Source organism: Mustela lutreola, chromosome 1, assembly GCF_030435805.1.
Source record: "Mustela lutreola isolate mMusLut2 chromosome 1, mMusLut2.pri, whole genome shotgun sequence".
NCBI classification, from domain to species: Eukaryota; Metazoa; Chordata; class Mammalia; order Carnivora; family Mustelidae; genus Mustela; species Mustela lutreola.
In genome coordinates this window covers 178,799,694-178,827,655 of record NC_081290.1, presented here as the reverse complement: position 1 = coordinate 178,827,655, position 27,962 = coordinate 178,799,694, and the positions used below count along the sequence as shown (strand labels likewise).

The following is a 27,962-nucleotide window of genomic DNA, read 5'->3' as shown; positions in this document are numbered from 1 at the left end:
AATGGGTGAGCCGTCTAGAACGAGTGGCAGCTGCGCCAGCCAGTGGGTGGCGGCAAGGGGGCGGGCGAAGTTAGTGGGCGGGGCATCAATGAAGCATCTTTTTTTCCTAGCCCCTTCAGAGGCGATCGGGCGGAGGTGCCGCCGGGGTCGCAGGTGAGAGAGTCTGTCCCGGAGGAGGCGGCAGCTCCGCGGACGGTGGGTGCCCTCGCAGCGGGGAAGGTCCCGGCGGGGCTCAGCGGCAGGTGGCGGTCCCCATGGGGCCGGCCTTGGCCCTGCATCTGCGTCGCAGCGGGACCACGACGCTCCTAGAAGTAGCGGCCCGCCCGGGGCCGGTGGGAGGGCTGTGGCCGCTGAACCCAGGCTGCGGGACTTTCCCGCGCACCGAGTCGGGACTCTGCTTTAGTAAACAGAAAGAAGACTTGCCTTCCAGGTCGCCACCTCTCCCAGCAGGTGCGGCCGCCGCGCTGTGGCAGAGGCGGGCGAGCGCCACCTCCCCCGGGGTGGCCTCCAGGGAGCTCCGAGTCCCCGGGTCTTCCCGGCGGCCCTGCCGGGGCGGTCCCGCAGAAGGCGGTGGGGCCGGGGGACAGGTGTCCTCTCATTCTGGTAACAGGTGGCCCCCAAGTAAACTTCACTTACCTACCGCAAGTTTCCGAGAAGAGCGCATCCTGGTCGGCAGGGACGGGAATTTCCTAGAAGGAGATGTGGGCGCGGGGAGGAGGGGGCTGGGGAAAGTTTGGATATTCTGTGATGCTTTCCTTTTCTGACCTGCCTACCGAATTTACAAATATTATATTGGGGGGGAGAGGGGGACCCAGAATTGACGGCGCCTGATTTCCCTCGGACCTCTTCATTCTGCCCTATCACACAGTATTTAGGTACTTCATTCTCAAGTGTTAGTCCGCGAAAAAACAACGGCCCCAGTTATTTTAGGCCTTCGGTGGATTACATCAGTCAACTACTTATACCCATGTCCGACCTGGAAAGGCTGTGTTAGGGCATGCCAGATCTATGGGTTTTTAGAGGTTGCAGTTGCCGAATTCCCTTCGGTAAAGACAGGGAACGCAACCGATATAAACGGGGTAGTATTTGACATCTAAAATGGCATCTTTTCCCGCTCTGTGACGTGTTCTATCCCCAGCACTGGGAACAGGGACTATGCGCGTGGCACATAGGAGGAGCCCAATCAATATTTGAGTAAGTTACTAGGTGGTGGATGACAGAACCCCAAGCTGTTATATAAGCATCAAAATACAAAGGAAAGGACAGGGGAAAAAAAGATCTTGGAAACATAGCTTAGCTTCTCTCCGTGCAAAAATCGCGACCAAATTTCAACTCAGGGTGCACTGATTTGGGTACTTTCTTACAGTAATCAGAAGATGTCAGAGGTTTTCACATAATTACGTCAAAACTGTCTGGAAATCTAAGATAGGTGTACACAGGAATAATGTTGGGCTAAGCCATATCCATCCTCTAACATAATATTTACTGCACGTATGCCCCTGTGTCGCTGTGTGTAGTTTATTCATCTCATCTCCTGGTAAATATTTTTATTTTTATCATGCTTTTACCTTAAAAATACGGTGGCACTTTTTAATTGGTTCAAGAAACTATTGAAATGCTCTGAAACATTCTTTATCTTTTGGAAACAAAAAGCCATGAATACATTGTATTTAATATGATACAGAATTTGATATTATTTTAGCTCTCTGTTCTATTTTTAAGGACATCTAACTTGCTGATTCCATACTGAAAATATGTCTTTGATAACCTACGTACTCCTCATTGGTCCATACAGACTATAGTAGCAACAAAGCCTTTTTACTTAGAATTTTCTCCTTACAATGTGTTTTTATAAATATCACAGACTTTTTAAAAAAGATTTTAGTTATTTATTTGATAGAAATCACAAGTAGACAGAGAGGCAGGCAGAGAGAGAGAGAGGGAAGCAGGCTCCCTGCTGAGCAGAGAGCCCTATGCGGGACTCCCAGGACCCTGTGATCATGACCTGAGCCGAAGGCAGAGGCTTAACCCCCTGAGCCACCCAGGCGCCCCTCTCCTTACAATGTTTTATGACTTGTTAGGTTCTCACATTTTTTGGCATAATCAAGGGTGGGGAATTTATCTAAAGGCTTCACTTAGTTTCACAAACTGATTCTTGCCCATACTGTCTGGGGCTGCCTTTTCCTTTTAAACATTTCCTTTTAAACATTTTAAACAATGCTTTGCCTATTGAAGTTTGTTTTGTTAGCTTACCTTCCTTGTGTTACTTTCTTTCATTTTCTGTCTTTTCCCAACCCCAATCACCTTGTTTTAAGTTGTATTTGTACCTCCTGTTTGTTAGGCATATTGTTACATATTGAGGATACCTCCCTTGGAACAAGTAGGCTATCCTCTCCCAGATCCCACTAGTGCTGAAACAGATGGTAGAGGAAGGCAAAAGCCAAGTTTGCACTTCAGTAGTTCTCTGAAGTGAGCTGCGACATAGGTACTAAGAAGTACATTTGGGCTGGTGTGACAATGTATAAGTCACTTTGCTTCTGTCCTTTTTTATAAGTATATGTAGGAAATATATATTTTAATATAAATTACATAAGGAATGGTAGGCCAGAGTACTAATTAAATGTAATCCTTTACCAGTGTTTTAGAATGTTCACTCAGCAACTTGGGATCTAATGTGAAGGCAGGGCGTTCATTTCTGGCAGGTGCCCACCTCCCCAGCCGAGGCACCCATGTGCAACAGAGGCCCGGAACAGGGGAGGAGGGTGACGATGGGTGACGGGAAGCCGGCCGGTGGGGTGGGAAGAGAGAATGGCTTGGGAGTGGAGAAGCAGGGGTGGCCAAGGGTGACAAGTGGGGGTCAGGCGCCAGGGCAGGAGCCCAGGTGAGGGAACCGCGGGGAGGTGGTCGGGTCAGAGCCAGAGCAGAGCTGTGTGCTTGTCTTCGGCCAGGGGTATGGCTCCCTGCGTGAACGCTGCAGGCTGATGGCTTTGACCTCTTTCTCCTCAGGAACATCCCGCCCGCCTGTGCTCCTAGATGAGCGGAAGACTCTGATGTGAACAAAGGGCCAGCCGGGGGGTGCCCTTGGTTCTTGTGCTTTGTCGCATTTCCCGGCTTTTCACATCTTCTTTGCACTTACGTTGGGAAAATGAAGCAGTTGAAAAGGAAAAGGAAAAGCAATTTTAGTGTCCAAGAAACTCAGACCCTTTTGAAAGAAATCACGAAACGGAAAGAAGTCATTTTTTCCAAGCAGCTCAACACGACCATTAACGTGATGAAGCGGATGGCGTGGGAGGAGATCGCGCAGTGCGTGAACGCGGTCGGGGAGGGCGAGCAGAGGACCGGGACCGAGGTGAAGCGGCGGTACCTGGACTGGCGGGCCCTTATGAAGAGGAAGAGGATGAAGGCGAACATTAAGCTGGTCGGCTCGGGGTTTCCCCTCCCCACATCCGACCTGGATGACTCTCTCACCGAAGAGATCGATGAAAAGATTGGATTCCGCAATGATACGAATTTCGATTGGCAGAACGTGGCGGATTTCCGGGACGCAGGTGGATCCTTAACTGAGGTCAAAGTGGAAGAGGAAGAAAGAGATCCCCAGAGTCCCGAAGTAAGTAGTAGCTCGGGAGTCCGCGTTCTCTTTTCGCTCCTTTAGTTCTGATGTTGGAGTTCAGGGTAGTTTAGGAACAGTAAAGGTCCCAGTTGTCAAGCTCACTTAAAAGTAGTTCCTAAGAAAGTCATTCCATTTTTTCTTCCTCCATAACATTAATCTGTCTTTGAACCTAAATATGTTTCTCTTAATGATGCATATAGGTGGGGTGCCTCGGTGGCTCAGTGGGTTAAAGCCTCTGCCTTCGGCTCAGGTCATGATCTCAGGGTCCTGGGATCGAGTCCAGCATCGGGCTCTCTGCTCAGTGGGGAGCCTGCTTCCTCCTCTCCCTCTGCCTGCCTCTCTGCCTACTTGTGATCTCTCTGTCAAATAATTAAATAAAATCTTAAAAAAAATTTTTTCTTTTAAATGATGCATACAGGTGACCCTTGAGCGACATGGGGGCTGGGGCGGGGGGGGGTGGTGGGGCGCACTGGCTTCGCAAGTGGAAAAGCGTAAGTTTTCGCTGCCCCTCAAACTTAACTCCCAGTTGCCTGCTGTGGACCCACAGCCTTAACAGTAACACAAACCCTTGATGACCTCCTGTTTTTTCCTACATTTATCACGTGTGGTATTCTTAATGTAAGCTACAGAAAAGAAAATCATAAGAGAAAATACATTTCCAGTGCTATACTGTATTTAGCAAAAAAAAAAAAAAAGGGGGGGGGGGAACAGGTGGACCCGCCCAGCTCAAGGTGTTCAAGGGTCAGCTGTATTAGTCACATCAGGTAATTTATTATAAATATTTTTCAAGATTCAAAAGAAATGACTTTCTCAAAACAATACAGAAACTCTGAAGGACGCGTTTAGACACATGAACAAAGGTGAAATCGAAATAAAAACTGAAAGTTGCTTTTTCCTTTTAGTTTGAGATTGAGGAGGAGGAAGAAATGTTGTCGTCCGTCATACCGGATTCCAGGAGGGAAAACGAACTCCCCGACTTTCCCCACATCGACGAGTTTTTTACCCTGAACTCCACGCCGTCCAGGTCGGCCTACGACGAGCCCCACCTACTGGTGAACATCGAGAAACAGAAGCTGGAGCTCGAGAAGCGGCGCCTGGACATTGAGGCGGAGCGGCTGCAGGTGGAGAAGGAGCGGCTGCAGGTGGAGAAGGAGCGGCTGCGGCACCTGGACCTGGAGCACGAGCGGCTGCAGCTGGAGAAGGAGCGGCTGCAGGTTGAGCGCGAGAAGCTGAGGCTGCAGATCGTGGGCGCGGAGAAAGCGGCCCCGGAGAACGAACTCGGCCAGGGGGAAAAGGCCGTGCTTCAGCCGCAGGACATAGAAGCAGAGAAGCTAAAACTGGAGAGAGAACGCTTGCAGCTGGAGAAAGATCGGCTGCAGTTTTTGAAATTCGAGTCGGAGAAGCTGCAGATTGAAAAGGAACGCTTGCAAGTGGAGAAGGAGAGACTCCGAATTCAGAAGGAGGGACACTTGCCTTGATGGATCTCGGTTCCAAGGTGCGCGGACGTGTGGAAACCATAGATTTTTCTCTGTATCCAGTAATATAAAAATGGTTGCAAGATTAGCTCTGGTTTTTCTCCTGTTTAATGTCTGTGTTTGGGATAGGAAAAAGACAATTAAGTGTGGGTTCCTGTATACTGAAGTCGTGTGTTCCATAGCAGCGGCAGGCCCTAGCATAGACAGTATAGCAGAAACCCTTGTGCTCTACTCCTTGAATGAGTAAAATAACATAGCGTCTTGTATCATCTGTACACTCAGAGTTGACAAGTTACCATCCACGTACAATTCTAGCTCGGTTCCCAGAAGGGGGTGATTCTGCCCCCCGGAAGACCTGTGACAACAGCTAGAGATATTTTTGGTTGTCCGCTACTGGCATGGAGCGAGTAGAGCCCACCTGGCCTACCTGTGTCCTGCCGTGCACAGGGCTCCCGCCTCCAGATGGTCCCGCACAAAACAGCAGTACTGCTGAGGGGCAGAAACCCTTTCCTAGCCTGATTCCCCCTCGAGAGCTTTGGTTGTAGTTTCAGAATATTAAAAACCTCAGATATTTAAATGGGTAGTTACTTAAATGGCCAAAACCTTTAACTATGTAACATTCGTGTGTAGTATATTGAACGTAGGGAGTGACGAAGATGTTTAGGTATTTTATCCCCGTGTCTATATCTCTAACCTGAGACTCCGAGCATAGTGCAGGGAATATCAGTTTACCCAAGGTGGGTCACTTTGAAAAGCAGTTCATTCCTCTAGCTGTTGATGCTTTCAAAGCTGCACGTGCTGCATAAAGTTTAGTTCCCTTTTTTCTTTGAATTCATAATCTTAAGTTTCAGTAGAAAAATGCTCATTTCAACCATGTACTTAAATCTTAATGTAAATGAAGGTGGAAGCTAGTAAAAATGGTACCGATATAGAAATGGTACCAGTAGTCCATGAGCTTTAAATCAATGAATGGTTACTTTTTAAATAAGTCCTAGTAGCTATGTGGGCTTGGGGGTGGGGGAGGGGGAGTATGTCCTCTGTGTCAGTTGGTGATGATGACGATGATGGTAGTAGCTGTGTGTAAATGGTTTAGGGATGCACTTACCACGCACTGTCTGACCTACTCTGTACTATGGAGTATTATTCTTGGGTCTGAGACTCAGAAAAGGAACACTGAAAGTCTGTGGTATATATTGTCTCCACCCCCTCCCTGAGGAACAGAGTTTTGTATCTTCAGTCCCTGGGGTATGTGTTCTGAGACCAAGGGCTTGCTTTTAAACTGGTGGCTTGCCTTCAGTTCCCCTGCAGGTGCTGTTTCCACAGTCCAGGTGGTCTCCCTGTGCACTAACCTTGAGACTCTCTATGTGAGATCATTTTGTATTCTCTGATTTCCAGGGCTGACAGTGTAGCTTTAATCCATCTCTTCTGTTGGCAGATATGACCTGGATTCTGCATTTGTTCCTTGTTAATTTAAGAATGTCTTGATACCATGTGTGAGATTGGACTAGGGACCTCTAAGGAGAAAATATACTTCTGCTTCATTACTTTGACTTTGAAATAGTGTTATTTTTTTATAACCAAAATAAATGCTTCTGCCGTAGAAATGAAATCTGCCTATACTAACTATCTGAAAGTTTACCGTTTACAGTGATATCAGCGTTCTGAGGACTGAGGTTTTTTAAGCCTGTAAGAGAGCCTCATCTGTGAGTGCTCACATCTGGGGCAGGCACTGTGCTCGGGGCTCTTCCCACATGATTTTATTCGCTCTCCAGAACAACTCTTTTTTTTTTTTTTTTTTTTCAAAGATTTTATTTATTTTTTTGACAGACAGAAATCACAAGTAGGCAGAGAGGCAGGCAGAGAGAGAGGGGGAAGCAGGCTCCCCACTGAGCAGAGAGCCTGATGCGGGGCTCGATCCCAGGACCCTGGGATCATGACCTGAGCCGAAGGCAGAGGCTTTAACCCACTGAGCCACCCAGGCGCCCCTCCAGAACAACTCTTGAGCTAAGTCATATTATCCCTACTTTTACAAGAAAGGAAAAATTGCCTCATCAATTCGGTTACATTCTTGAAAAAGGAAATGCCAATATTGACCGTAAGGCCTCCCAGCAGGAGTGAAAGTCTGCGGTGCAGTCATAAGCAGGGCTTTCGAGGGCAGCTCTGCCGCAGACCATGTGTGAGAAGTCCTTTCACACGCCCCACGGTGGCATCTCTTCATCTGTACAGTGGGCACCGCGACACCTGCCCCACCTGTGTTCGTAGTTTGCTTTAAAACCCGATCTAACCTCTAACCTGCTACTTAAATGCAAGGTGCTGTCAGCATTTGGACTGAAGGTCAGTAGGCTGCAATTCCCTAGAAGCAAACATGAAGACTGTTTTGGGTGGCCAATCTTTAAGTTCCTGGAGGAGATTTTTTTTTTCAAGCAGCCGCTTCCTGTCTTCCAGAGCCTTGGTTGAAGAGCCTTGGCTTTCCTTAACCTTCCCCCAGGATTGGATTGGTCCCTCCACTAGAAAACCTGGCTGGCACACTTGGGCAGGCACACTTGGAATGCATCCCAGGGGGTTCGCAGCTCCTCTTTCATCACCACACGGGTGCTCCGTGGCTCCCGTTGCTCTGCATTTTAAAGGAAACGAGACTGAACTCCTGTGGGTGGCTTGGGTCTCGGCTGGGTTCCTCCGGTCTACAGGTTGGCCGGGGGTTCACGGAAACTCAGTCTGTGGTCAGCCTGCTCCTGAGGATACCCTTCAGTCAAGATGCTGAGTTAGAAGAAGGAAGGGCCCGTCCATCTGTAGGGACAGAGCATGCTCTCAGGCTTTTTCTTGGAAACTGAACACTCGGTCTTTGTAACTGGAGAGAATTCTTGCTTCGCTTCTCTCACCTTCTGCCTCATTTGTCCATTTTATCCGGCTTTGCTACTCCCCTCTTTTCATGCCTCTACCTCTTCATGCTTCGTCACTTCTATCCTGAGTAGAAAAACAGATCCTAGTGCTCTGAGAATACTTCATTTCAAATGAATAGCTACCTTTTCCTGCCTTTCTGGCCTTCACAATTTTTTTTTTTTTAATTATGTCACTTGTAATTTGTCCAGGCTTTCCAGTCGCTCTTCTTGGACCACAAGTTGTACCTCCTAAAGCTCCCAGAATACTAACCGCCTGTTTGCTTTTTCAATCTCTAACTTTCTTTCTGACCTGTGTGCTCCTTTATACACATATACTCCAGGAGGTTTAGAGGCTTCATTAAAATCCAGAGGAGGAAGGTGGAATATATCTCTTTGGGGTGCGTATCAGAAAGGGTTTAGCATATGTACACCGAAGAGACAACCAGAGAAGACCTATCTTCGGGGGGGTTGGGGGGGAAGGTGGCTAAATGCTAAATTGGCTGCCGAAGTCTCCAGAGATTAATTTACCCCCATCCAGAGAGGCATCGTGACCAGCGAGACATGAGAAAAGATGATGATTACACAATTTGAATTTTGATAAAAGAAGTTCTAATAACTTTCTTAATGAATTTCATTAGGAAATACCTTCATTACTATTATTATTATTATTATTATTTTTACCATTTTTCTGATGTGACCCATTCACCTTTAAAAAAATGAGTAAGTTGGAATATAAAGTCCATCTGCAGCCTCCAACCTCCCAGGTCGTCCTTAGCGCAGTGGCATTGACCATCAATTCCAGAAGCTTCCTGCCTCTTCCTTTCTAATCCTCCCTGCACGACACTTCCTGAATAGATTTCCCCAAGAACTGCTTTCGTTACATCCTGAGAATCAACGGAACACGAGATCATGAAAGACAAGAGTTCTGGAAAAGACCACAGGTCCCGTCTCAGTGCTCTTCTATCAGCGGGGGCGTGGCGGGCCCTCAGTGTGTCTAAGTCGCTGCCTCCTTATTAGTCAGCTTAAAACTACAAATCAGCTCAAAGATACTAGAAACTCGTCTTCCCTCTCACGAGTCCCCCTTCCCTCTGAATCAAATGAAATGTCCTCAAACGTTCTCTGCCCTGTTTAAGATGTTCTCTTACCTACATCACTAAAATACATTTGTCAAGCTGCTCTCCAAACACTTCACACATTTCCCTTCCCTTTGCCTTTGATCATGTAGCTTTCACCCTCGACCTTTTCATTTTCTATCCCAGAGTGACCATCAACAGAGCAAAGCTTTTTCAGATCCAGGGACTTTGTCATTTCCATCACTCAATACCATAATTTTAAAATACTGAAATTAATTTCACTGAATAAAATTAGAATATTTTATCATATAAAAAATGGTATCTCTATGTCTTTCAAAGTCTCCCTGAAGATCTTTCGAGTTAAAATGTTAAAATGCCAGTCCACCCAGCTTATGGCTCATTGCCAGCTGTCTGAGAAGTGCTCCCTAACCGCAGGGCAAGCCCTGGCAGCCAAGCGTGTGTTCAGGGACTCTGTTCATTGGGTCGCACAGTACACGATGCACTGGGGGCAGACCAGGCTTAGCCTTGCAGCCTCTCAGCTAATGGGACCATCCAGAGGATTTTCTTTCCTATTAAAGATGACCTGGGTCCCGCCCCAGAGCTCATGAGCCTTTGATGGTTCTGCGAATAAACAGGATGATAAAGATTTCCGTTCTGACATACTCGCCCTGTAGAGGCCTTTAAAAATCCCCCACTTCATCCCAAGGGTGCTGCTAAAATGGAACATTTGACGTGGGCCAAGATGTGAGAGAGGGTACTTTAGTGAAAGGACTGTGTAAGGTAACCAAACTGGAACTGGTGATACCTGTCTACTCCACTTGTTAAACAATTGTGTATAACTTCCTGTCTGCCCAGCTAAGCTAGTCTCTACTGAGAGGAAGAGGACTCTGGACTCTCTTACTATTGTGACCAAAGTACTCGTACCAGGAATGTGAAAAATTTTAACTAATGGACATTTTTTTGGATGCCCAGCATCTATGTCCCTTTCCTGGGTTTACTGATCCCCCCCACCCCACCGCCCAGGAATCATTGTTATCTCTCATCTTCAGAGTCCAAGAAGGGATGTCAATTTGTTAATTTGATGTCACACTGTAGGAGTAGATATGATGGGCTCAAGGCCATCCACATATCCACTCTCCTGTGACAATGGTTGGTTCAAATTCAAGCACATAACCCATTCAAAACCAGTGTATTTGTTGGACCTTCTGTGAAAGACAAGTTTCCATGCTTTCTATTGACATCTAAGCTCTCCATAAAGATGAGCTGTCTGGGCAGGTATAAAGCTGTTTTGGCTACATGGAAGGGGGCAGTTGGGAAGTCTCTGCATAGAGCCTGTCAGGGAAGACTGAATAGGGAGGATGAATTTGAGTCCTTGAGGATGTCATCTGAACTGCTGGATCAAACCTCACCTAATACTGGACATGAATCTGAATTTTCAGCCTTACAAATCAATGACTTTCTCCCTGTTTTGCCTTTTCTTGGATGTGGTGATTTGTCCCTTTGTCACCACAAGGTCAATTACATGAATCATATCTTCTAATTTTCCATTTTCTTCATGCTCTGGCCTTTGTCATCTGGGGAGAGACTCTCCCTCCCCTGACTAGCCAGTTCTCAGGGGCTGTGCAGTCTTGGGCTGGAACAGGCCTTTCACATGCAAACCAACCAATGCCCAGACCCCCAGGACTTGCTTTATCAAACTCACACAGACCAAGCCAGTATTGTTGCCTACCTGCAATCAACCCGGTGTCAGGAGTCAGGCACCTAGAGACAGGCCCAGCGTGTAGGTCCCGCTGCCATATTCAGACTGGCCACTCCAGGAGTGTTGACCTGCCCTGCTTCATCTCTCTGGCAGAAACTCCTACAGAAGCTGGGCCTTGGCTTTTTAATCCCTCTTACTTCTGCCTCCATATGGAACCTGCTGCTTTCCCGGTGGTCCTTCATGGTGCAGTGTGGAAACATCATTACTAAAAGCCTTTCATTGGTCTCAGTCAAGCCTTGATAAATTAAATCCTGGTTTAAATTTTAGAACACCCCCCCCCCCACCATCACCTGGGTGGGGTGATTAAGTTGTTTGAGTTGGAGTTTCTATGACTTAAAACTAAAGAGTATAGACTTACGTAGCCAGATCAAGAAAAAAGTAGGTGACCCCACAGTTCTTTTCATCTGATAACTGTGTATGTCCTTCTCTCTCTCTCTCTCTTTTTTTTAAAGATTTTATGCATTTATTTGGCAGACAGATCACAAGCAGGCAGACAGACAGGCAGAGACAGAGAGAGAGAGAAGCAGGCTATTGGCTGAGCAGAGAGCCTGATGTGGGGCTTGATCCCAGGACCCTGAGATCATGACCTGAGCTGAAGGCAGAGGCTTAATTCACTGAGTCACCTAGGCGCCCTGAAATTTTGAATATTTTTTTGACCACCTTAATATTCTACAATAAAGCTAACCATCAAACATAAAAAAACCACGTAAAAAGGGACACATTTTTTTTCTTTAACATTGGTTCAGATGGTTTACCTGAAACTCTAGATTTTCTATGTATTTGAATTTTAGACACATTTTACAAAAATTCTGATGCTTAAAAATATTTAAAATGTTATTTACCTTGATTATTGACTTTTTGGTTCGGCCTTAAATTTCACTCGTGCAGCAAATGCCTCTTTGACCTCATTGGCCCTGGAAGAGAAGTTCAATTCCTTTAAAGAAATAACCTATTTTTCATGCTCAACCCCATTATAAACGCTTTTTGAGTGAGTGAATGGTTTAAAACGGTAATGGTTCGCTGAAACTGCCCAGTCCGGTCTAGAAGCTAACATTTGAACTCAGGTCTTGCCCCCCGTGTAACCCAGCGCGCAGGAGACTCGGGAGGCTTCCTTCTGTGAGTCTGTCGCCTCACACAGAGCCCTCTGAGCTGCTGGTTCCCCGATGTGTGGCTCTTTCCGCACACGTGGGATCCCCCACGACGCCCGCGGCGCGTCTATCCGGCGACCCTGTGCTGACCGCCGCATCAGGTCCCGCAGGTCCAGCGCCGACGCCCACGAGCCGCCCCCGCACTGCAGGCAGCGCGGCTGGCGGGTCCCCCGGCTCCCAGCGCCTCCGTCAGGTTCGGCCACGAGTCCGAAGCTCCCACTAGCCGCTGCTCCTCGGACTCCCTCCTTCGCTGGGCGCGCACAGCCGGCGGGACGAGGCGCACTTGGTCCGTCCGCGTCACAGAGGAGTGGCCAAGAGCGGCTGCCGGGAGCCGGGTCTGGGCGGCTCCGCGGTGCAGCAGCCCCGGTCCCTGGGGCTGGGGTGCGTCACCCGCCCTCCCGCAAGGTGGATGTGTTCCCTGTCCCGGAAGCTCTCGGAAGCCCTTGCTCGGGGATCTGTCCCGCGGGTAACCAGTGGTCACCTCGGTGCGGCCCCGCCGGCGGCCCCGCGGATGCCCCAACTCGTCCCCCACCCTCCGCTTTCCCGCGCGCAGGCAGGTGCTCCCGCCACCAGCCCGCGGGCCCGCGCTCACTCCCCTCTGCGGACCCCAGCCCGGTCCCGGCAGGCCGCCTTCCCTTCCGCTCCCAGCCCGCAGGGTGGGATGTCCTGAAGCCTCCCATCACCTCAAGCAAACTGGAGTCTGTCTCGGGGGATAAGTTCCTGCGGGGACAGAGGACGAGGGCTCCCGCTCCTGCTGCAGAAGCAGGGACGTCTTCCTGCCGCGGAGACAGAACCGTCTGCCGGTCTCCTCGGGGCCCTGGACTAACGATTTGTAGAGAGAGCGGCCTGGGAAGTCAGGCCGGGCATTTGGGGTGTGTCCCTGCGCCCCTGCCCGGGAGGTGGAGGTGCCGGTGGCCTCCCGCACCACTGCTCCACCCATCACGGGGGTCTCTGTCCCGGCTTCGGCTCTCGCCTCCCTCTTTCTTCTGAACACTCAGTCGAGGGTCATGAAAAAAGGCTTCGGCGTGAGTTCAGTTTCTCTCGGTCCAGTGTCCTCCACTCCTTCCCCCTGCATCACAGCCACACCGGCTGGGCCTTTCAGAATCTGCTAATATGTGAGCTCAGGTCTTGCTCATAGTGTCAGGAGCTGGGCCGCAGCCCTCCTCCTGCTGAGGGGAGCGAACTACCCGGGTATCCCATTTCTCCTTGAAGGGACTTGTCCTTCTCTGGAATTCGGTTTACTGGAGCCACTTTCTGAGTCACACGAGAAAAGTTATGATTGCAGACACTATTTGGCTTTTGAGAAAATAACTCCCCTGCCTTCTGTTTCCCAGGCAGAAGCAGAAGCGGATGTAGTGTTGTTTACAGGGCTCCCACTGAGCTCCCGTGCTGTGATGCGCAACCCGTAAACATTCATTTTCGATTTCACAGAAAGATCACACGCTCCGTATTCTTGTCCCCATTCTACGGACGAAGCCACGGGCATCTTCCAGGGGCCCAACGGTAAGTGCAGAACAAGGATTTCCACCGCACTTTGCCTGGCTCTCCAGCTCACAACGCAGCCTCTGCACTCCCCATTTCTGTCAGTGCCCCAAGTCTGGAGAGATCAGGTGGAGACATTTCTAAAAATAATCGCGAAAACAGTGGTCTAAGTCTCCACGGAGGTGAGCACAAGATCCAGGGAAAGGAAGAGTGATCTCCAAGCTCAGGGATCAGGGCTCTGTGCCTGAGATGATTTCTACAACACTTCTTGATGGACAAGCAGGTATTAGACATAAAGAAACAGGAGAGATAAATGTGCCCATTTAGCTCCTTTCAACTTCTTATATTTATTCTCCAAATAGTGCTTCCCTAAGGTGGAAGCTAGTGCTTAGTTTCCATGTCTCCCTCGCTGCTAGATTCCAGGCAAGCGATGACCATGACGGAGGTTTGATGTGATAGAAGCCGCCCGTGGAGCCCGTTTCTTAAGAAGGAAACAGCATGGGTGGGAGAGACCCTGGGCTCAGAGACGTACAAACAGAAGCTCCTTGCTCAGTGTCCCTGCTTCTTACATACATGTCTTCTGGAAGCTGGACATGGCTTGGGGGAAGATCAGTGATGTAATTTTGGTATCGGTCTCGCCTGCTTTGCCTTCAGCCAGATGCTCCGTCCTTCCCAGAGGTTCTGGAACTATCCAGTATCCGCTAATGAATGCACTTGCTGCTTAACTGAGTGAGAGTGGGCTCCGCTGGTTACAGCTCAGACCCCTGTCTGAGGCAGGGGCATTGGGGGAAAGGTAACAATCCGCAAACTTCGAAGGAAAAGAACATGAGACACTCAAACCTGGAGCTGTGGGCAGGAATTAGGTGTTACTGGAGTGGAAAGTGAGAGAAGGGGCGCCTAGGTGGCTCAGTGGGTTAGGCCTCTGACTTCAGGTCGAGTCATGATCCAGGGTTCTGGGATCAAGGCCCCAATTGAGCTCACTGCTCAGCAGGGGGCCTCCTCTCTCTCTCTGCCTGCCTCTCTGCCTACTTGTGATCTCTCTCTGTCAAATAAATAAATAAAATCTTTTAAAAAAAAAGTGAGAGAAGATACTAGAGATATTGACAGATGTTCTATGACACACTCTGAGTTGTTTTAATCAGGAAGGTGACAGCGTCAGATGTGTGGTTTAGGAAAATCACCCTCGCAGCTGTGTGGAGAATGGACTCAGAGAAGATACCAGGGGCACAAGAAGAAAGGGGACCTGCCGGGAGACAACTGTGGAAACAACAGTGAGAAATCATGAGTCTCCGAAATGTTGGCCCTTGTAGAGATGAAGGGTACAGGATGCAGTAGGAAGGTATTTGGCAAGAAATTTAAGATGTGTTTGGCTGGATGTGAGAAAGATGCAGAAAGGGGGTTCTAGAATGACCCCTCTGCTGTGATGTGTGAGATTAGGTAGACAGTACTGAGCCTCCCTGAGACAGGGAGTTTAAGAGGCAGCAGGGATGTAGACTAGAAGATGAGGTGTTTCAGCTGAGAAGTAAAAAAAAAAATGATCCACATGAGGTTGGATGGGTGGGACCGAGTGAAAAAGAGAGATTTCTGAGCGAGTGGCGTGTGCGTGGTCGTGACAGTGGTCAGATCAACCAGGTGGATTATGGGCTATATGAGACGTGCGAGTGGGAGGATACCACACTGGGCAATACCAGTTAATTTGGTTGGAGGAAATGAGGAACATAAAACAGATGGAGAAAGAGTAGAGAATTAGGGGGGAAACTAAAGAATGAAGAGATTGGTTGGTTTAGTTCGCTATTGAAATGTTCACTTACTATGGCCATGTGAGAAAGGCCTCTCTTTTCAGTGACCAGGGTATGAAAGGAAGGAGGGAAGTCAGTCAGCATTTGGAGTAAGATGAACAGGTGAATGATCCTAAGATTGGCCATGTGTCTGCTGGTGTGGGTGAGTTAATTCCCACAGGCAGGGACCATTGGGAAGTCAAGAAACTGCAGGGCTGGGGCTTAAATGAAGTACCTCCACCAGTCTTGAAGTCAGTCAAGATGTTACTAGAACTTGGGTGCAGGGCAAGAATGAGCCCAATGCTGAAATCGCTGAATGTGGAGCAGTGGCCGAGAATCCAGCAGACACAACGGATAGGTGGGTGGTCCATCTGACAGCATGGTGGGGGCATACACATGAAAAAGGAGGGTTTGCACCCTTGGGGCCAGAGGTGTGACTGCCAGGATGGTCATTCCTCTCCCTTCCAAGCTGGTGGTATGTGGAGGGATGACATCGTGGCACTGGGCCATGCTCCGGGGGACAGGTTGAGGATGCTGGGAGTGAGGGCACTGGGGAGAATGGTGTCAAGGTCAGGGACAGAGGTGGACAGTGGGGAGATGAATGGGAGGAGGAGGAGAAACACAGGAGTGTACTGAAGGGCAGTGTGGGTCGAGAGAGGGACAGTATCCCTGTGTGGCTGAGACAAAGAGGCTGTGATGGAGGCCAAATGGACCAAACCTCGAGATCCTGAGCAGGTCTGAGGCCCAGGATCCACAGGCCACCTGCTCTGACTGTGGTCCTGGAAGATTCATGGAGCCACCACACTGTAATTGCGCTTAGATTTAGAGACAGAATGCCAGTGGGAACCATGGCTCTGGGAAATTTCTCAGACAGATGGAACTCCTCAATCTTAACTCTTTAGACATCTGAAAAATACCAATTTTAGGTGACTGAAGGATGAGGTCATTCTTTTTTTTTTTTTTTTAAGATTTTATTTGTTTATTTGACAGAGAGAGATCACAAGCAGACAGAGAGGCAGGCAGAGAGGGAGACAGACGGAAGTAGGCCCCCCGCTGAGCAGAGAGCCCGATGCAGGACTCAATCCCAGGCCCCGAGATCATGACCCGAGCCGAAGGCAGTGGCTTAATCCACTGAGCCACCCAGGCGCCCAGGATGAGGTCATTCTTTAGGAGAAGCCAGCTATGGCCTAAGTCATTCCAAATCTCTTCTTTGTTACCAAATGTTGAGGGCATTCATGTTTATGCTGGAAAACTCACTTTCTCCTGAAACAGGAGAAACAGTTGTCTCCTGACAACTTTTTCCGAGGGTCTCCACTCAGCCCTTTATTCATTTAGCCAATCAGTTCATTCAATCATATGTTGAAACTCTGATTGCCATGACTACAGACCTATTCTGCTTGAGCAATGAGTCTCTAGAAAGTTTTCAGCTGCTGCTAGATGTTTAGGAACTTTAGAAGTGTTGATCCAATGAAAAGACATGGAGAAGAAAGTCATAATAATCTGTTTGAGCAGGCTCCCATTGGGTTCAGGATTCCAGGATTCCAAATATCCTAAGTCACCCCCTCAAGGGAGCCATGATTGAGGCATTATAATTTAATATTTATAAATTTTATTTATGTTTATATTTTAATATTTATAATTATATAACAATAATACATAGGTATAATATAAATAATATATATTTAATATCAATATAGTCATTTATTATATAAATTTACTTGTCAATAAATTATTGATAAATATATAAATTCACTCTTATATTTAATATCAAGTTAATAAAATATATATACTATGTAATGTGATATAAATATAATACAAATAAATGTTATATAATTTAATATTCACAATATTTATAAGTATATATTTATATAGGAATTTAATTGTATGTAATAATATATAGTAATAATTTATAATATTAATAAATAAAATATTTATGTATGTGTGTATCATAGGTCCTCTCACACCTACCATCTTCTCCAGATCCGGAAAACATTTGAACAAGACTTCCCTCTTTGCCAAGTGGAAGGACAAGTCCCAATCTAGATTTCTGCCCATTTCTGTGGGAAGGAGACATGTTATTAGGGTTATTTCTGGCCTAGCATCAACCCAATTATGGGATTTAGAATTTTTTCCTTGACTCCCTTTAATCTGACCACAAGTACCAGCCTGCAGCTCATAAGAAACTTTGTAAGCAGGTCGTGGGAAGAGGAATTTATCAGGCATTCATTACACACCTAACAGAGGAAAACCATTTGTCAAACAGCCCTGTTCTCCTTGGTTCTTTGGGCCACCCAGGGCTGTACTTCTGGCCTTTTGCCAACTTTCTGCTTTCTTTATGTCTCCTTTGCCTTAGCTCTTATTTTCCCTCACTCCCCTGAGCACCTGCCGTTTCCTCCAAGGACAGTAAAATCAAAGTATGATCAATCAACAGGTTATTCTATTTCATGGGAAACAATTTAGTTCTCTGTTATTTTTGAGGTATAGTTTCCAAATTTCGTCTTTTGCTCTAATTGATCGACATCATTTCTTAAAGCAGCACAGTCCCCTTTCGACAAGACCACCGGTACTAGCTGTTCAGGAACTCGATATGCCTTCCATCTACCACACGGGTGTCTGGTCTGACAACTGCTAAGCATGGTAGCCTGCCACACCACCTGAAATGAAAAGCTGTTTATGAACATGCTTGGGAAGGCACACTTTTCATGCAGCCTCAAACTAAGAAGACAAAAGAATCCACACAATCCCAATCTGTCTTTTCAGAAACTCCCCCAACATCACTTTCATTTAATGCTTATTTCTATTTTTTTTTAAAGATTTTATTTATTTATTTGATAGAGAGAAATCACAAGTAGATGGAGAGGCAGACAGAGAGAGAGAGGGGAAGAGAGAGGGGAAGCAGGCTCCCCGCTGAGCAGAGAGCCCGATGCGGGACTCGACCCCAGGACCCTGAGATCATGACCTGAGCCGAAGGCAGCGGCCCAACCCACTGAGCCACCCAGGTGCCCCTTAATGCTTATTTCTAGTTGGACTTCATCAGTGTTGCAAGTTGGGATATTCTGTTCTCTGGGCAAATTAGTAGAGCATGGTTTGCTCGTGCACACTGACATAATAGCTGAAGTTGTGTTAATGCCTTGAAAAATGTGTATTTTATACCTACCATGTGCTTTGCCCTGGGGGACTGGATGAATGAGTTGACGGTCAGCCGGTGGTGGGACCAGGGAGCCGCCCAAAGCAAGCCCGAAGCTAGCGCTGGGAAGGGTAGGGCTGGCATTTTTAATAGGTAGCTATCGACTTGAGTGTAACAAAGTGGTTCCCTTGAGGGTTCTTTATAGCTTCCAAATGCGGTCATTGTGTACATTTAACCAGCTTGATAGAGCTTCAGAAGTGGTTTTACCAGATTCAGGAAATTATGCACTCGATGGTAGTCTTGCTTGCTTGATAATTTAGTTCTTTATGGAACATTTAAATTAAATGTTCTTAATTTAAACATAAATATTTTAAAATCACATTACCTAGCTTTAAAGCATTTCTTCAGATTGTAGCCTGGAGAGGGTGTCCCATTGTACTGATTTTGGTTTTGGCAGAATTATTCCATGAGAAATAGAGAAATTTCACTATATGATACTATTACTAATATAGAAAGAAAACAACACAAAACAAAAAGAAATTAAACTATGAGAAATACAACTTTTTTAATGTTGCTTCACTTATCCACTCTAAGACTTAAATGAAAGTGCTCTTTAGAATAATAGGTAAAAACCCAGCCAGAATCCTGGTTTGGGTTATTTAATTACCTCAAGACAATTTCTTTAGCTAAGCAAATTCGGTAGGTACAATTACATGGAATAATGTCTCCTCTGATCAGAATTTAGACAGGCCATGTTGTTTTGATTCTTAGCCACAGTACTACAGTGAGATGGACAACATCATAAAATCAACCACCCTTCAACTTTTTTGAGTTGGGGCGGGGGTGTAGAGAGAGAGGGAGGAAACGTACCAAGCCTTCTCCATGCCCAGCACGGAGCCCAGTGTGGGGCTCCATCTCACAAGCCTGACATCATGACCTGGGCTGAAATCAAGAGTCGGATGCTCAACCCACTGAGCCACCCCAGCACCCCCATCCCTTGTTTTGACCTGTTTACTTAACATCCATGCTAGGGACTGTTAATGAGGAAAGATACTTTCTTCTTCCACTCAATTAAATTAATTCGATTCAATTCATTAATTCATTCGACAAATATTTATTAAGCACCTACAATATGCCAGGCACTGTGCTGGGTGCTGGGGATACAACTGTGAACGAGACAGACACAGTCCCTGCCCTCAAGGAGCTTACAGTCTAGACAGTATACAGACAAGTACACAGGCAAGTACAATGCGGGAGTGGCAAGTGCTGTGATGGGGAGAGAACATGAGAAGGGCACCTAACTTGGTCTCGGAGGCAGCGGGTGGCGGGTCATCATGGAAACCTTCCTAGGGCAGGTGCAATTCGATTTGGTACTGAAGGATGAGTCCAAGTTAGTCAGGGAAAAGAGACCGCCCTGGGAAAGAGTGAATGCAGTGTCCTGTGTGCTGCTTTGGAGGTGAGCGGGTGGGGATGGCTGGGTCAGGGGAGAGACGCCCGGGAGAGAGGAGTGGGGACCAGGTCATAGAGGGACTCATCTGCTCTACTTCAGAGCCTGGGACTTTCCTGAGGGGACCGTGCATGTGAATGTATCATCAAACCTGCGCTTTTCGTGGTGTTTCTTCCTGCGAGATCGCGGGGTAAGGAGGCGGATATCTCCAAAGTAGAAGCAAGGTGGTTGGTCCTTCACCTTCTCCAACTTTATCTTGTGTGATGTTGCAGCCTGTGCTCGCGGCCGCCCATCCAGGGGCACGCATGCCTTTGACAGTCTATGGACACGCACCGCGTTGGACCCCTAAGGCTCTCCATGCCTTCTCCACCTGGGGAAATGGAACTCGTCCTTCAAGGCCACACTTCCAAAATCATCCTAACTTGTGCTTTCTGACAAGATCGCTACGTAGGGTGATGGTTAGCTGTACTCTAGTACTCATTTATTATTTCAGATGATCCAAACCTTCCTTTGAACCATGTTCATTTTATCCATACATAAACATAAGGTGGGTTTGGGAAACAAACATCGGTATAATTTTCTTCACCATTTCCAGTTGAAAAAACAAGGACAAATTCTTCTTCTTCTTCTTCTTTTTTTTTTTTTTGTCTACCACGAGCTACTATCCGTGCCTTCAAGCAATTTAAACAGAACAAGAGGAATGGGGGGAGAAGCCCAAGAGACATTATTTTACGCAGCAAATACAGTCAAGTAAAATTCCAACACACGATTACAAGGTATGTTGCTGTTAACGACAATGGATCGTTCCCCAATTCAGACACGCCATCTGTGACAATTTCACCTGATCACAAGGCAAACATCCGTAAAAGAGGGTAAGCTTATTATATGGAAATAATAAGAGCTAGCTACATGTTCCGATATGGCCCACACTCGACTTCTACAATCCCTCCTACATAGTCTTAATGATTTCTCAAATAATTTTTATTCACGATAGGAAACAAACTTTAAGCTCTGTAGATAGTGTAAGAAGGTTCATTGTTTTATTCTTTTTGGTGGGTACAAAAACCACAATTTTGTACACAGAATGAGATTATAAATAAGATCGATACCATGAGTGACCCGTAGTCTTCTGACTCTACATCGTGGACTGATGATTTCACGGTAACATTGTCTTCGTGTTTGTGTTTCCGGTAGTGAGACAAACGCGATCTGTGGACACTGACTCATGTGACAGAGTGGAGGTTACGGCAACAAGGAGATGACCAACAGCTTTTATATTAAAAAAAAGTCTCTAAAGTTTATTACAGTGATGGCATTTATATCAATTATTGCAATGTACTGTTCCCTAAGATGGTTAGAAAAAAGGATTGTGTTGTCCTCTACTGGATTTACATCAGTTAAAAAGCAAGCATGTTTCAGTATTTGTTTTCTCCAAAGTAAGTGTAAATACTTCCTTTAAATTTTTTCACAGGATTTACATGAGTGTGGATTACTTTCCGACCACAGGTGCGTGATGCGTTTTCTCGGCTGGAGAGTCGTCCACGGACCACGTGGGTGTTCTGGAGACACACGTTAGCGTGTTCACTGATTTCTCTAGCTAGTTTATCCCTTGCGGTGAAGACAGGCCTTTTGGAGCAAGAACTTCACAGTTGGATGCGCTAACTCGCAAGTCTGATTAGTTTTTAAGTCCACTCGAGTGAGATTTGTTGCTGTTAATATGCCCATCCCAGCTCCCCCCCTCCCGCTCCCCGAAAAAACCTAAATTGTGAGTTTTCCTGATATAAAATCTGAGTTTGGGTTTCCGAGCTGAGCTCATGCACGCGTTGCTGCTGCGGAAGTGGGAGCATCAGGACGCGGAGGCCAGAGGCCGGGTCCAGGGCACCTGCTCGGCACGCCCCGGGCTGCGCTCCCGTCGGTCACCAACACAGTTTGATTAAGGCACTCAATTATGTTTTTGGTTTTTATGGTAGGTCCGATGCAATGACAGCCAATCCTGAACTTTGTCTAATTGTAGTTCCCGTGTGTACAGCCTTGGGGCAGTCGGGCGTCAAAACACGGCCGTTCTCACCTACGCTCCCAGTGATGGATAATCTGGCTTTGTTTCTTATGGCTTCAGAAAAGGTCAGCTGGGGCATGGAAAGGAAACAGAGAGAGTGTAGACTGTTACAATGTTTCTGTTTCTTTGACAAAAGGCGACACAGCAAACACCAAGATATCAATAATTAGACATCTGCATTTTTTCCCAATATTCTTTTGGTCATGTGAAAACTGTGCATTACAGGAGAGGAAAGCTCAACTACAGCGAACAATGAATTGGGTCCAGGGTTTGCAGTCCTACCTGTTCCGGAACTAATTTTGAAATCGTCAAACTAGGTTTTGTTTCGCCAATCTGGGTGCGACAAAGCCTTCCCCTTGGGGTCCTCTACACCCTAGCACTTGTGGTCTGGCTTAAAAATCTCTTCTACATTAGACAACATTTTTAACTGAGCCTCTGACTCTCGCTAGAATATGTCTTTATGGTGGGGGCATTATCCTCAAAACTGGGATGTGTTGTCAAAACAAACTATAGACTATTCATGGCAGATCTTCCCGTCTTCGGAACACAGATCTATCCACAAACACCTTCATTCACCCACACCAGGTATAGACATGACCCAGAACAGCACAGTCAGTGACATTAAACTCCTGTTCTCTGTCATGTTAAGTTAGTAGCAGGTAACAATATTACACAGAAGAGAAACAGGCAGTGTTATTATGTAAATCTAATTACTCCTTGTTCATTGCCTTTACATTTTTTGTAATAACTGAATTTTAATGTTAACTCAAGAGTAAAAAGCAGGCAAACAAGATATTGCCTAAGTTTGTTATGGCACAGATCATTTATTTCTCTAAGTTATATCTTAATTCCCTGTGGTGAATTTAAGTTTACTTAATTTTTTAGGAATTCCATTCCTGTATTAGTACTGCTCTGGAACTTCAGTATTAAAATAGCTGTATATTAAATAATGAAATTAGTGATGAGGGCAAATGTAAAGGTTTAGAGATCAGATACCCTGATAAAATCAGACTGCTAGTTAATGACCTGAGATAAAAACCAAGGCCATTATCATAGTTCTTCTTTAGCAAGTAGTCTAAAAAGTTCAGAAGTCAGGATACAATCTCTACAGAAACTACACATCACTAAATTAAAATGAACCAAGACCAAAGTCTGAATTTGTTACCTCAGATTCATTTTCAATATTTAACATTAAGTAAAATAGATAAATATTTTTTTAGAATTTACTGGTTTAGTTTTGTTTTCATTTTTTTTTGAAGAAATGCAATTAATAAAAGCATTATAATTTTTGGAAGGGATTTTTTTTTAGAAGGCTCTTGCCATAAAATTTATTTTCGTTTCCTTTCTTTTCTTGATTGCCTTTGCAAAGAAAGGAAAACACCCCAAACAGGAAGCATATGCTCTTAAGAAATTTTTCCTTTTCTGTAGAAGAATGCAACTGAATAGAATAGTTAATAAATCTTTGACAGCTATTTTCCCTTTAATCTTAGCATTCTTCATTCTTATTATTTCTTATACTTATATCTCCTGTTTCTTCCAGAAAATGTCATTTCTATTCAGCTTACTGTGAACCCACTGAGGCTGCTCAGACTAAAAAACATTCTTATAAATTTACACATGGTCTGGGGTCTGTTTAGATTGTTGACGTTAAAGGCTACGACCTTGGGACGATTAAGCCGCTGTCTTCGGCTCAGGTCTTGATCCCAGGGCCCTGGGATCCAGTCCCGCATCGGGCTCCTTTCTCAGCGGGGAGCCTGCTTCTCTCTCTGCCTCTGCCTGCCTCTCTGCCTACTTGTGATCTCTGCCTGTCAAATAAATAAATAAAATCTTAAAAAAAAAAAAAAAAAAGGCTATGACCTCAGTTGTAAGTGCTCCTGTGAGGGATAATCACTTTTAGAGTAAATATTATCTATACTGAAGGTTTCAGGGTATGTTTTTGGGATTTAAGGACAATATTATTTAGATTATCAAAAATTTTGTTAATTGTGGCCAACAGTCTTCTTAGGTGCAAATCATTTCATTCACCCTGAATGCCATTAAGTTTTTTTCAAAAGTCATGGGTAGGAATGCTTTGTTTTTATTTGAAATTTACTGTCTTAGAAATTTAACCCTAACTGTAGGGGCAATTTGTGATACATTGTAATGCCAGGTTCTGACTCCAAAAACATTATTACATGAAACTGTATGTACATAACTTGGGAATTTAAGTCTCTTTAGCAATTTCCCAGGTTTTGTCAATTAACTGGCATCCATGAGTGTTTGTTTCTAGAATTTCCTAATTTTCTTTTCTTTGCAACCTTATCCTTGGACCTTGCTGATGGTTGGAATGCTTTTGCTTTGCCAAAGAAAAATCAAAATGTAAAAAATAAAACAAAAACAAAAAACAAAAACCCAAAAAATAAAAACAACCCCCCAAAAACCAGAACAAAAAAAAAACAAAAAACAAAACAAACCCAAACTAAACCAGAAAACCCTTTTCTTAAGACATAAAATTCATTCCAGAATAAAATCCAAATAATTGACTCTTAAAACTTGTCACGAGTTGTTTTTCTCAGTTTGGGATAATCTCTCCTCCACTAGTTTCCTTGATTGTTGTTTTGCTATCAGGAGACAGGCTCAAAACATTCTGATCTGAGTGAACAGAGGGTCTTGTTCTGGATTCCTTTACATAAAACTGGGAAAGAACCATGTGGGGCTTATCTATGTATAGTTACAGTCATCCACTGATTTCTAGATTATGGAAAAATGCTCAAGAGCTAGATCTTGGTAAAAGGGAACGGCTTTTGTTCTTTAAGATATTAACAAAGTGTTTCAATAGCTTTTGTAACAATAAATATAAAAAACAGGGGTATTTACCTGGAATAACCTCAGATGTACAGCTTATGAAAATTATATTGTGTTTCTGACTCTCGGCTACGTCAAGCACTGCATGTCTCTTGCGGGTTCAAAGGCTCACTTACCGTTGAAATCAGAGTGAGCAGCCTCGTCAGTCGACTATTATATGTAATTTTAGAAAATGGGTCTTAGAGTCCTGATTTTAGGAAGAGCAATAACAAATGCTTTCAGGTCTTATTTAAAACTCCTTTCTATCATTTGAGGAAAAAAGTAGTGTACACTTAGATTCTTAAAAAATTATTTCCATTTCCTACATTTCACTGAATATTTACACTGTTTTATTGTGACACAGTGAGAGGATGTGAGTAAGTGAGGCTCTGATCTACTTATAAGTCAAGCAGAGAGAGTCAATTATCATACAGTTTCACTTACTTGTGGAGCATAAAGAATAGCATGGAGGACATTGGGAGAAGGAAAGGAAAAGTGAGTTGGGGGAAATCAGAGGAGGAGACGAACCATGAGAGATTGTGGACTCTGAGAGACAAAATGAGGGTTTTGGAGGGGAGTGGTGGGGGGTTGGGTGAGCCTGGTGGTGGGTACTAAGGAGGGCACGGATTGCATGGAGCACTGGGTGTGCTGCATAATCAATGAATTATGGAACACTGAAAAAAAAATGAAATTAAATTAAAAAAAATTGAAATGAGAAAAAAAAGAGGTCATAACAATTCACTGCAATTTTTATCTTTTCCTGTATCCTCCTAAAGAACACATACATTGCTGACAGTTTTGATGGAGAACGTGCCTCTTGCCTAAAATGCACATCCACCTTAGTGATACTGTGAAGGTGAGAGCTGAAACCCATCTAATAAATATGAACTGCGGTCAAGACTCTGACAGTCACTCTCATCTAAAGGTCTGGCTCAAGGTACTTTCAGATGAGCAAACAGCAGGGTTTTGCTCTTAAAAAATATAGAATGATGGTTAATGTGAAACAGAATAGGAGCTAAAATTTTCTGAGCCCTTACTAGGTGCTTGGAGTTGTATACATAATCATAATCATATTGTTAGGATTATGCAAATACATAATCGTATCAAATAATACTATCAAAACAGGCAACTGTCAAAGCTTTGATCCCTTGAAATGGGTTTATGCTGACTTTGTGAGCAATTCTCCTAAAATTGTATTGTTCCAAGTAGAATTAGCCCAGTACAGAAACCCAGAACTGATTTCCATTTTCTCCCAAATTTCGGGTAGGATATGCTGTTCAGATCATTCTGCAGAGCAATCCTGGAGGTTTGTTTTTGTCTTTCTGCCCCTTTCAATGCAGATATCTATTGGTAACATAAAGTTTTGAACAGTGCATCCGCAGCCAAAGAAAACCGAACCACTTTGCACTGATGTTTTTCCAAAATATCCAAGCTGTAATCAGAAGCAAGCAATGCCACCACTGGACAGACAGGTCACAACACTGCAATGACGGGATGCATCACCCACTCACTGGAGTAAGCCCTAAGTCCTACCCCTAAATTTTAATACTTTCGGTTCCATATACGTTGTAACCTTCTCTATAGGTTGCTAAATTCTGGGTATTCTGCGAGGAAGTTGGGTTAAAAGTCTGTGCACTCTTTGCCACCTTCATTCTCTTCGCCTCTGCCCTGGACTTGTAACAGAACTCTATCAAAGCCACCAGCATAGCCAAGCCCAAGCCGCCAACCAGAATGTAGAAGACGCCTGCTACGTTGCTGAGGCTCAAGGCGCTCGTCTTGTCCTGGGGGAGATAAAGACAGTTCAGTTAGCTGTGGAAATGTCATACCCGGAAGGCAAAAGAACACACGAAATCCAAACAGCTAATTAAAGCAAATGCCTAATGCAACCTGAAATTATTTACACGTATAAATCACTGATGGAGGTTTATGGATTTAAGCAGAAAGCTTACAGCTCTCAGGAGAAGTGAAATTATGATGATTACCAATAAAACTGTGTGTAATTACATTCAATAAAATTTATAATGTTTTATCATTATTAAATATGCAGTGAAAGCCACTATGCCTAGCCATATAAAAGCATTTATATATTTACACAGGGTGGCAGAATTGGGCTTATTATTAAGTTTGAAAATGGCATATTTAAAACCCAGTTACATGGGAAGTGATGTCTTTTGAGTTTCCTGCCATTATTTACACTTGCAATGTCTGAAATTTTTCTTGTATAAATTTCACTTCACATTTCCTAATTAAGGAACTAAGTTTTTTGTTTGTTTTTATTTTTTAGCTAACAGTTTCACATTTTCTTCACTGTTGCTTTACCAAATATATGTAAACAATGTGCTAGGGTACTCATTTGTTTGTTCAGTCACAGGTATATGGGAAAGCTTCTAGAAAGTCATGACTAGAAAGTCATTTTTACATATTACACACTATTTAGGAATAACTATGTATGCACCACAGTTAGGTAACTTAAAAATATACACATTACCATGGTTAACTGAGACATAAATTACTTTTGTATGGACAAATTTAGGACTATTTTTATTGATTAAAAAGTAAGATTCTCTTTCCACTTAAAAATACTTGATCAGTTAATAGTTCAGACATATTATTCTCCAGAGCTTTAGATTACATATTACCTCATAAGAATTTTGAAAATACTCAAACATAAGATTAGAAGATACTAAAATTTTAACAGGACTTCAGAATTTTTTTCATAGATTAGAAATACGTATGTTATATAACGTGATTTGAGAAAGTATTTTGGGTTAGACTCCTTGTAGGATGCCCCGTGGCTGTCATCTTCTCGGCTGTAGGTTTTGTACAAACTGTGATTCAGAGACTTAAATAGTTTTATTAGGAGAGTATTTAATTCAAAAGACGACTATGTAGATGGTCCAATTAGCCATGACATTACCCAATTGGGCCAAAATTTAGGGTCATTTCATTTTTAAAATAATCTCTCATTAAATATTTATGCTTCTCTGGCTTGACACAGGGATTTGAGATAAGTGTTTCATTATTTGGCCAAGCTTGTCTCATTCCACTCTGGTTCAAAGACAGGGAAAAAGCTGATTAAAACGTAGGGATAAACCCCGAAAAGGCATCCAGTGACATTACTTGATCTCTTTCTTAACTGAATGGAGGCTCTCCTATTTAAGCCATTTACTTGTTTCGCATCTTAGAATAACGAATATTTTTCTTCTTTTAAAAAAGCTAAAGATTTCGAGAATCCTCAACTAGGGCTTTTGGGCACTGGTTACAGTCTGTTATTTTGCTCAGGTAACTGGATTCACTGATACACT

At 44.7% G+C, this 27,962-nt stretch overlaps 2 protein-coding genes and 1 long non-coding RNA gene across 10 annotated transcripts in view; 1 reads left to right on the top strand and 2 right to left on the bottom strand.

Annotated features, from left to right (window-relative positions):
- The first annotated feature begins 49 nt into the window (after window positions 1-49).
- MSANTD4 (Myb/SANT DNA binding domain containing 4 with coiled-coils) lies at window positions 50-6,704 on the top strand. 3 transcript variants are annotated; one of them, XM_059179560.1, is made up of 3 exons: window positions 50-153; window positions 3,007-3,607; window positions 4,513-6,704. In XM_059179560.1, the coding sequence occupies exons 2-3, from the start codon at window positions 3,146-3,148 to the stop codon at window positions 5,086-5,088; spliced, it is 1,038 nt and encodes a 345-aa protein (XP_059035543.1). In that variant the 5' UTR covers window positions 50-153; window positions 3,007-3,145; the 3' UTR covers window positions 5,089-6,704. The 3 variants fall into 3 exon arrangements, with proteins under 3 accessions (XP_059035543.1, XP_059035542.1, XP_059035544.1); XM_059179559.1 differs by having other exon boundaries at window positions 69-195; XM_059179561.1 differs by lacking the exon at window positions 50-153 and adding an exon at window positions 202-450.
- Window positions 6,705-7,076: 372 nt separating this feature from the next.
- On the bottom strand, window positions 7,077-12,205 carry LOC131834956 (uncharacterized). The gene is made up of 3 exons (XR_009355050.1): window positions 12,035-12,205; window positions 11,639-11,710; window positions 7,077-10,972 (listed from the first exon to the last, which is right to left on the bottom strand). It is a non-coding gene; the product is annotated as an uncharacterized LOC131834956 (long non-coding RNA).
- Window positions 12,206-19,429: 7,224 nt separating this feature from the next.
- Window positions 19,430-27,962, bottom strand: part of GRIA4 (glutamate ionotropic receptor AMPA type subunit 4) — a 387,246-nt gene continuing 378,713 nt past the window's right edge. For 4 of the 6 annotated variants that reach the window (XM_059179531.1, XM_059179526.1, XM_059179517.1 and 1 more), the window contains exons 16-17: window positions 26,304-26,438; window positions 19,430-21,904 (exon numbers count right to left, since the gene is read on the bottom strand). In XM_059179531.1, coding sequence (XP_059035514.1) covers window positions 21,740-21,904; window positions 26,304-26,438 — 300 coding nt within the window. In that variant the 3' untranslated portion in view covers window positions 19,430-21,739. Of the gene's footprint in view, window positions 21,905-26,190; window positions 26,439-27,962 lie in introns of all 6 variants that reach the window. The other 2 variants (XM_059179552.1, XM_059179546.1) reach the window with 1 other exon arrangement.

Excerpts from the sequence above, each read along its gene's own strand:
- MSANTD4 (XM_059179560.1), top strand. The coding sequence starts at position 3,146 with ATGAAGCAGTTGAAAAGGAAAAGGAAAAGCAATTTTAGTGTCCAAGAA. Across the intron at positions 3,608-4,512 it reads GAGATCCCCAGAGTCCCGAA|TTTGAGATTGAGGAGGAGGA; the intron begins GTAAGTAGTAGC and ends TTTTCCTTTTAG.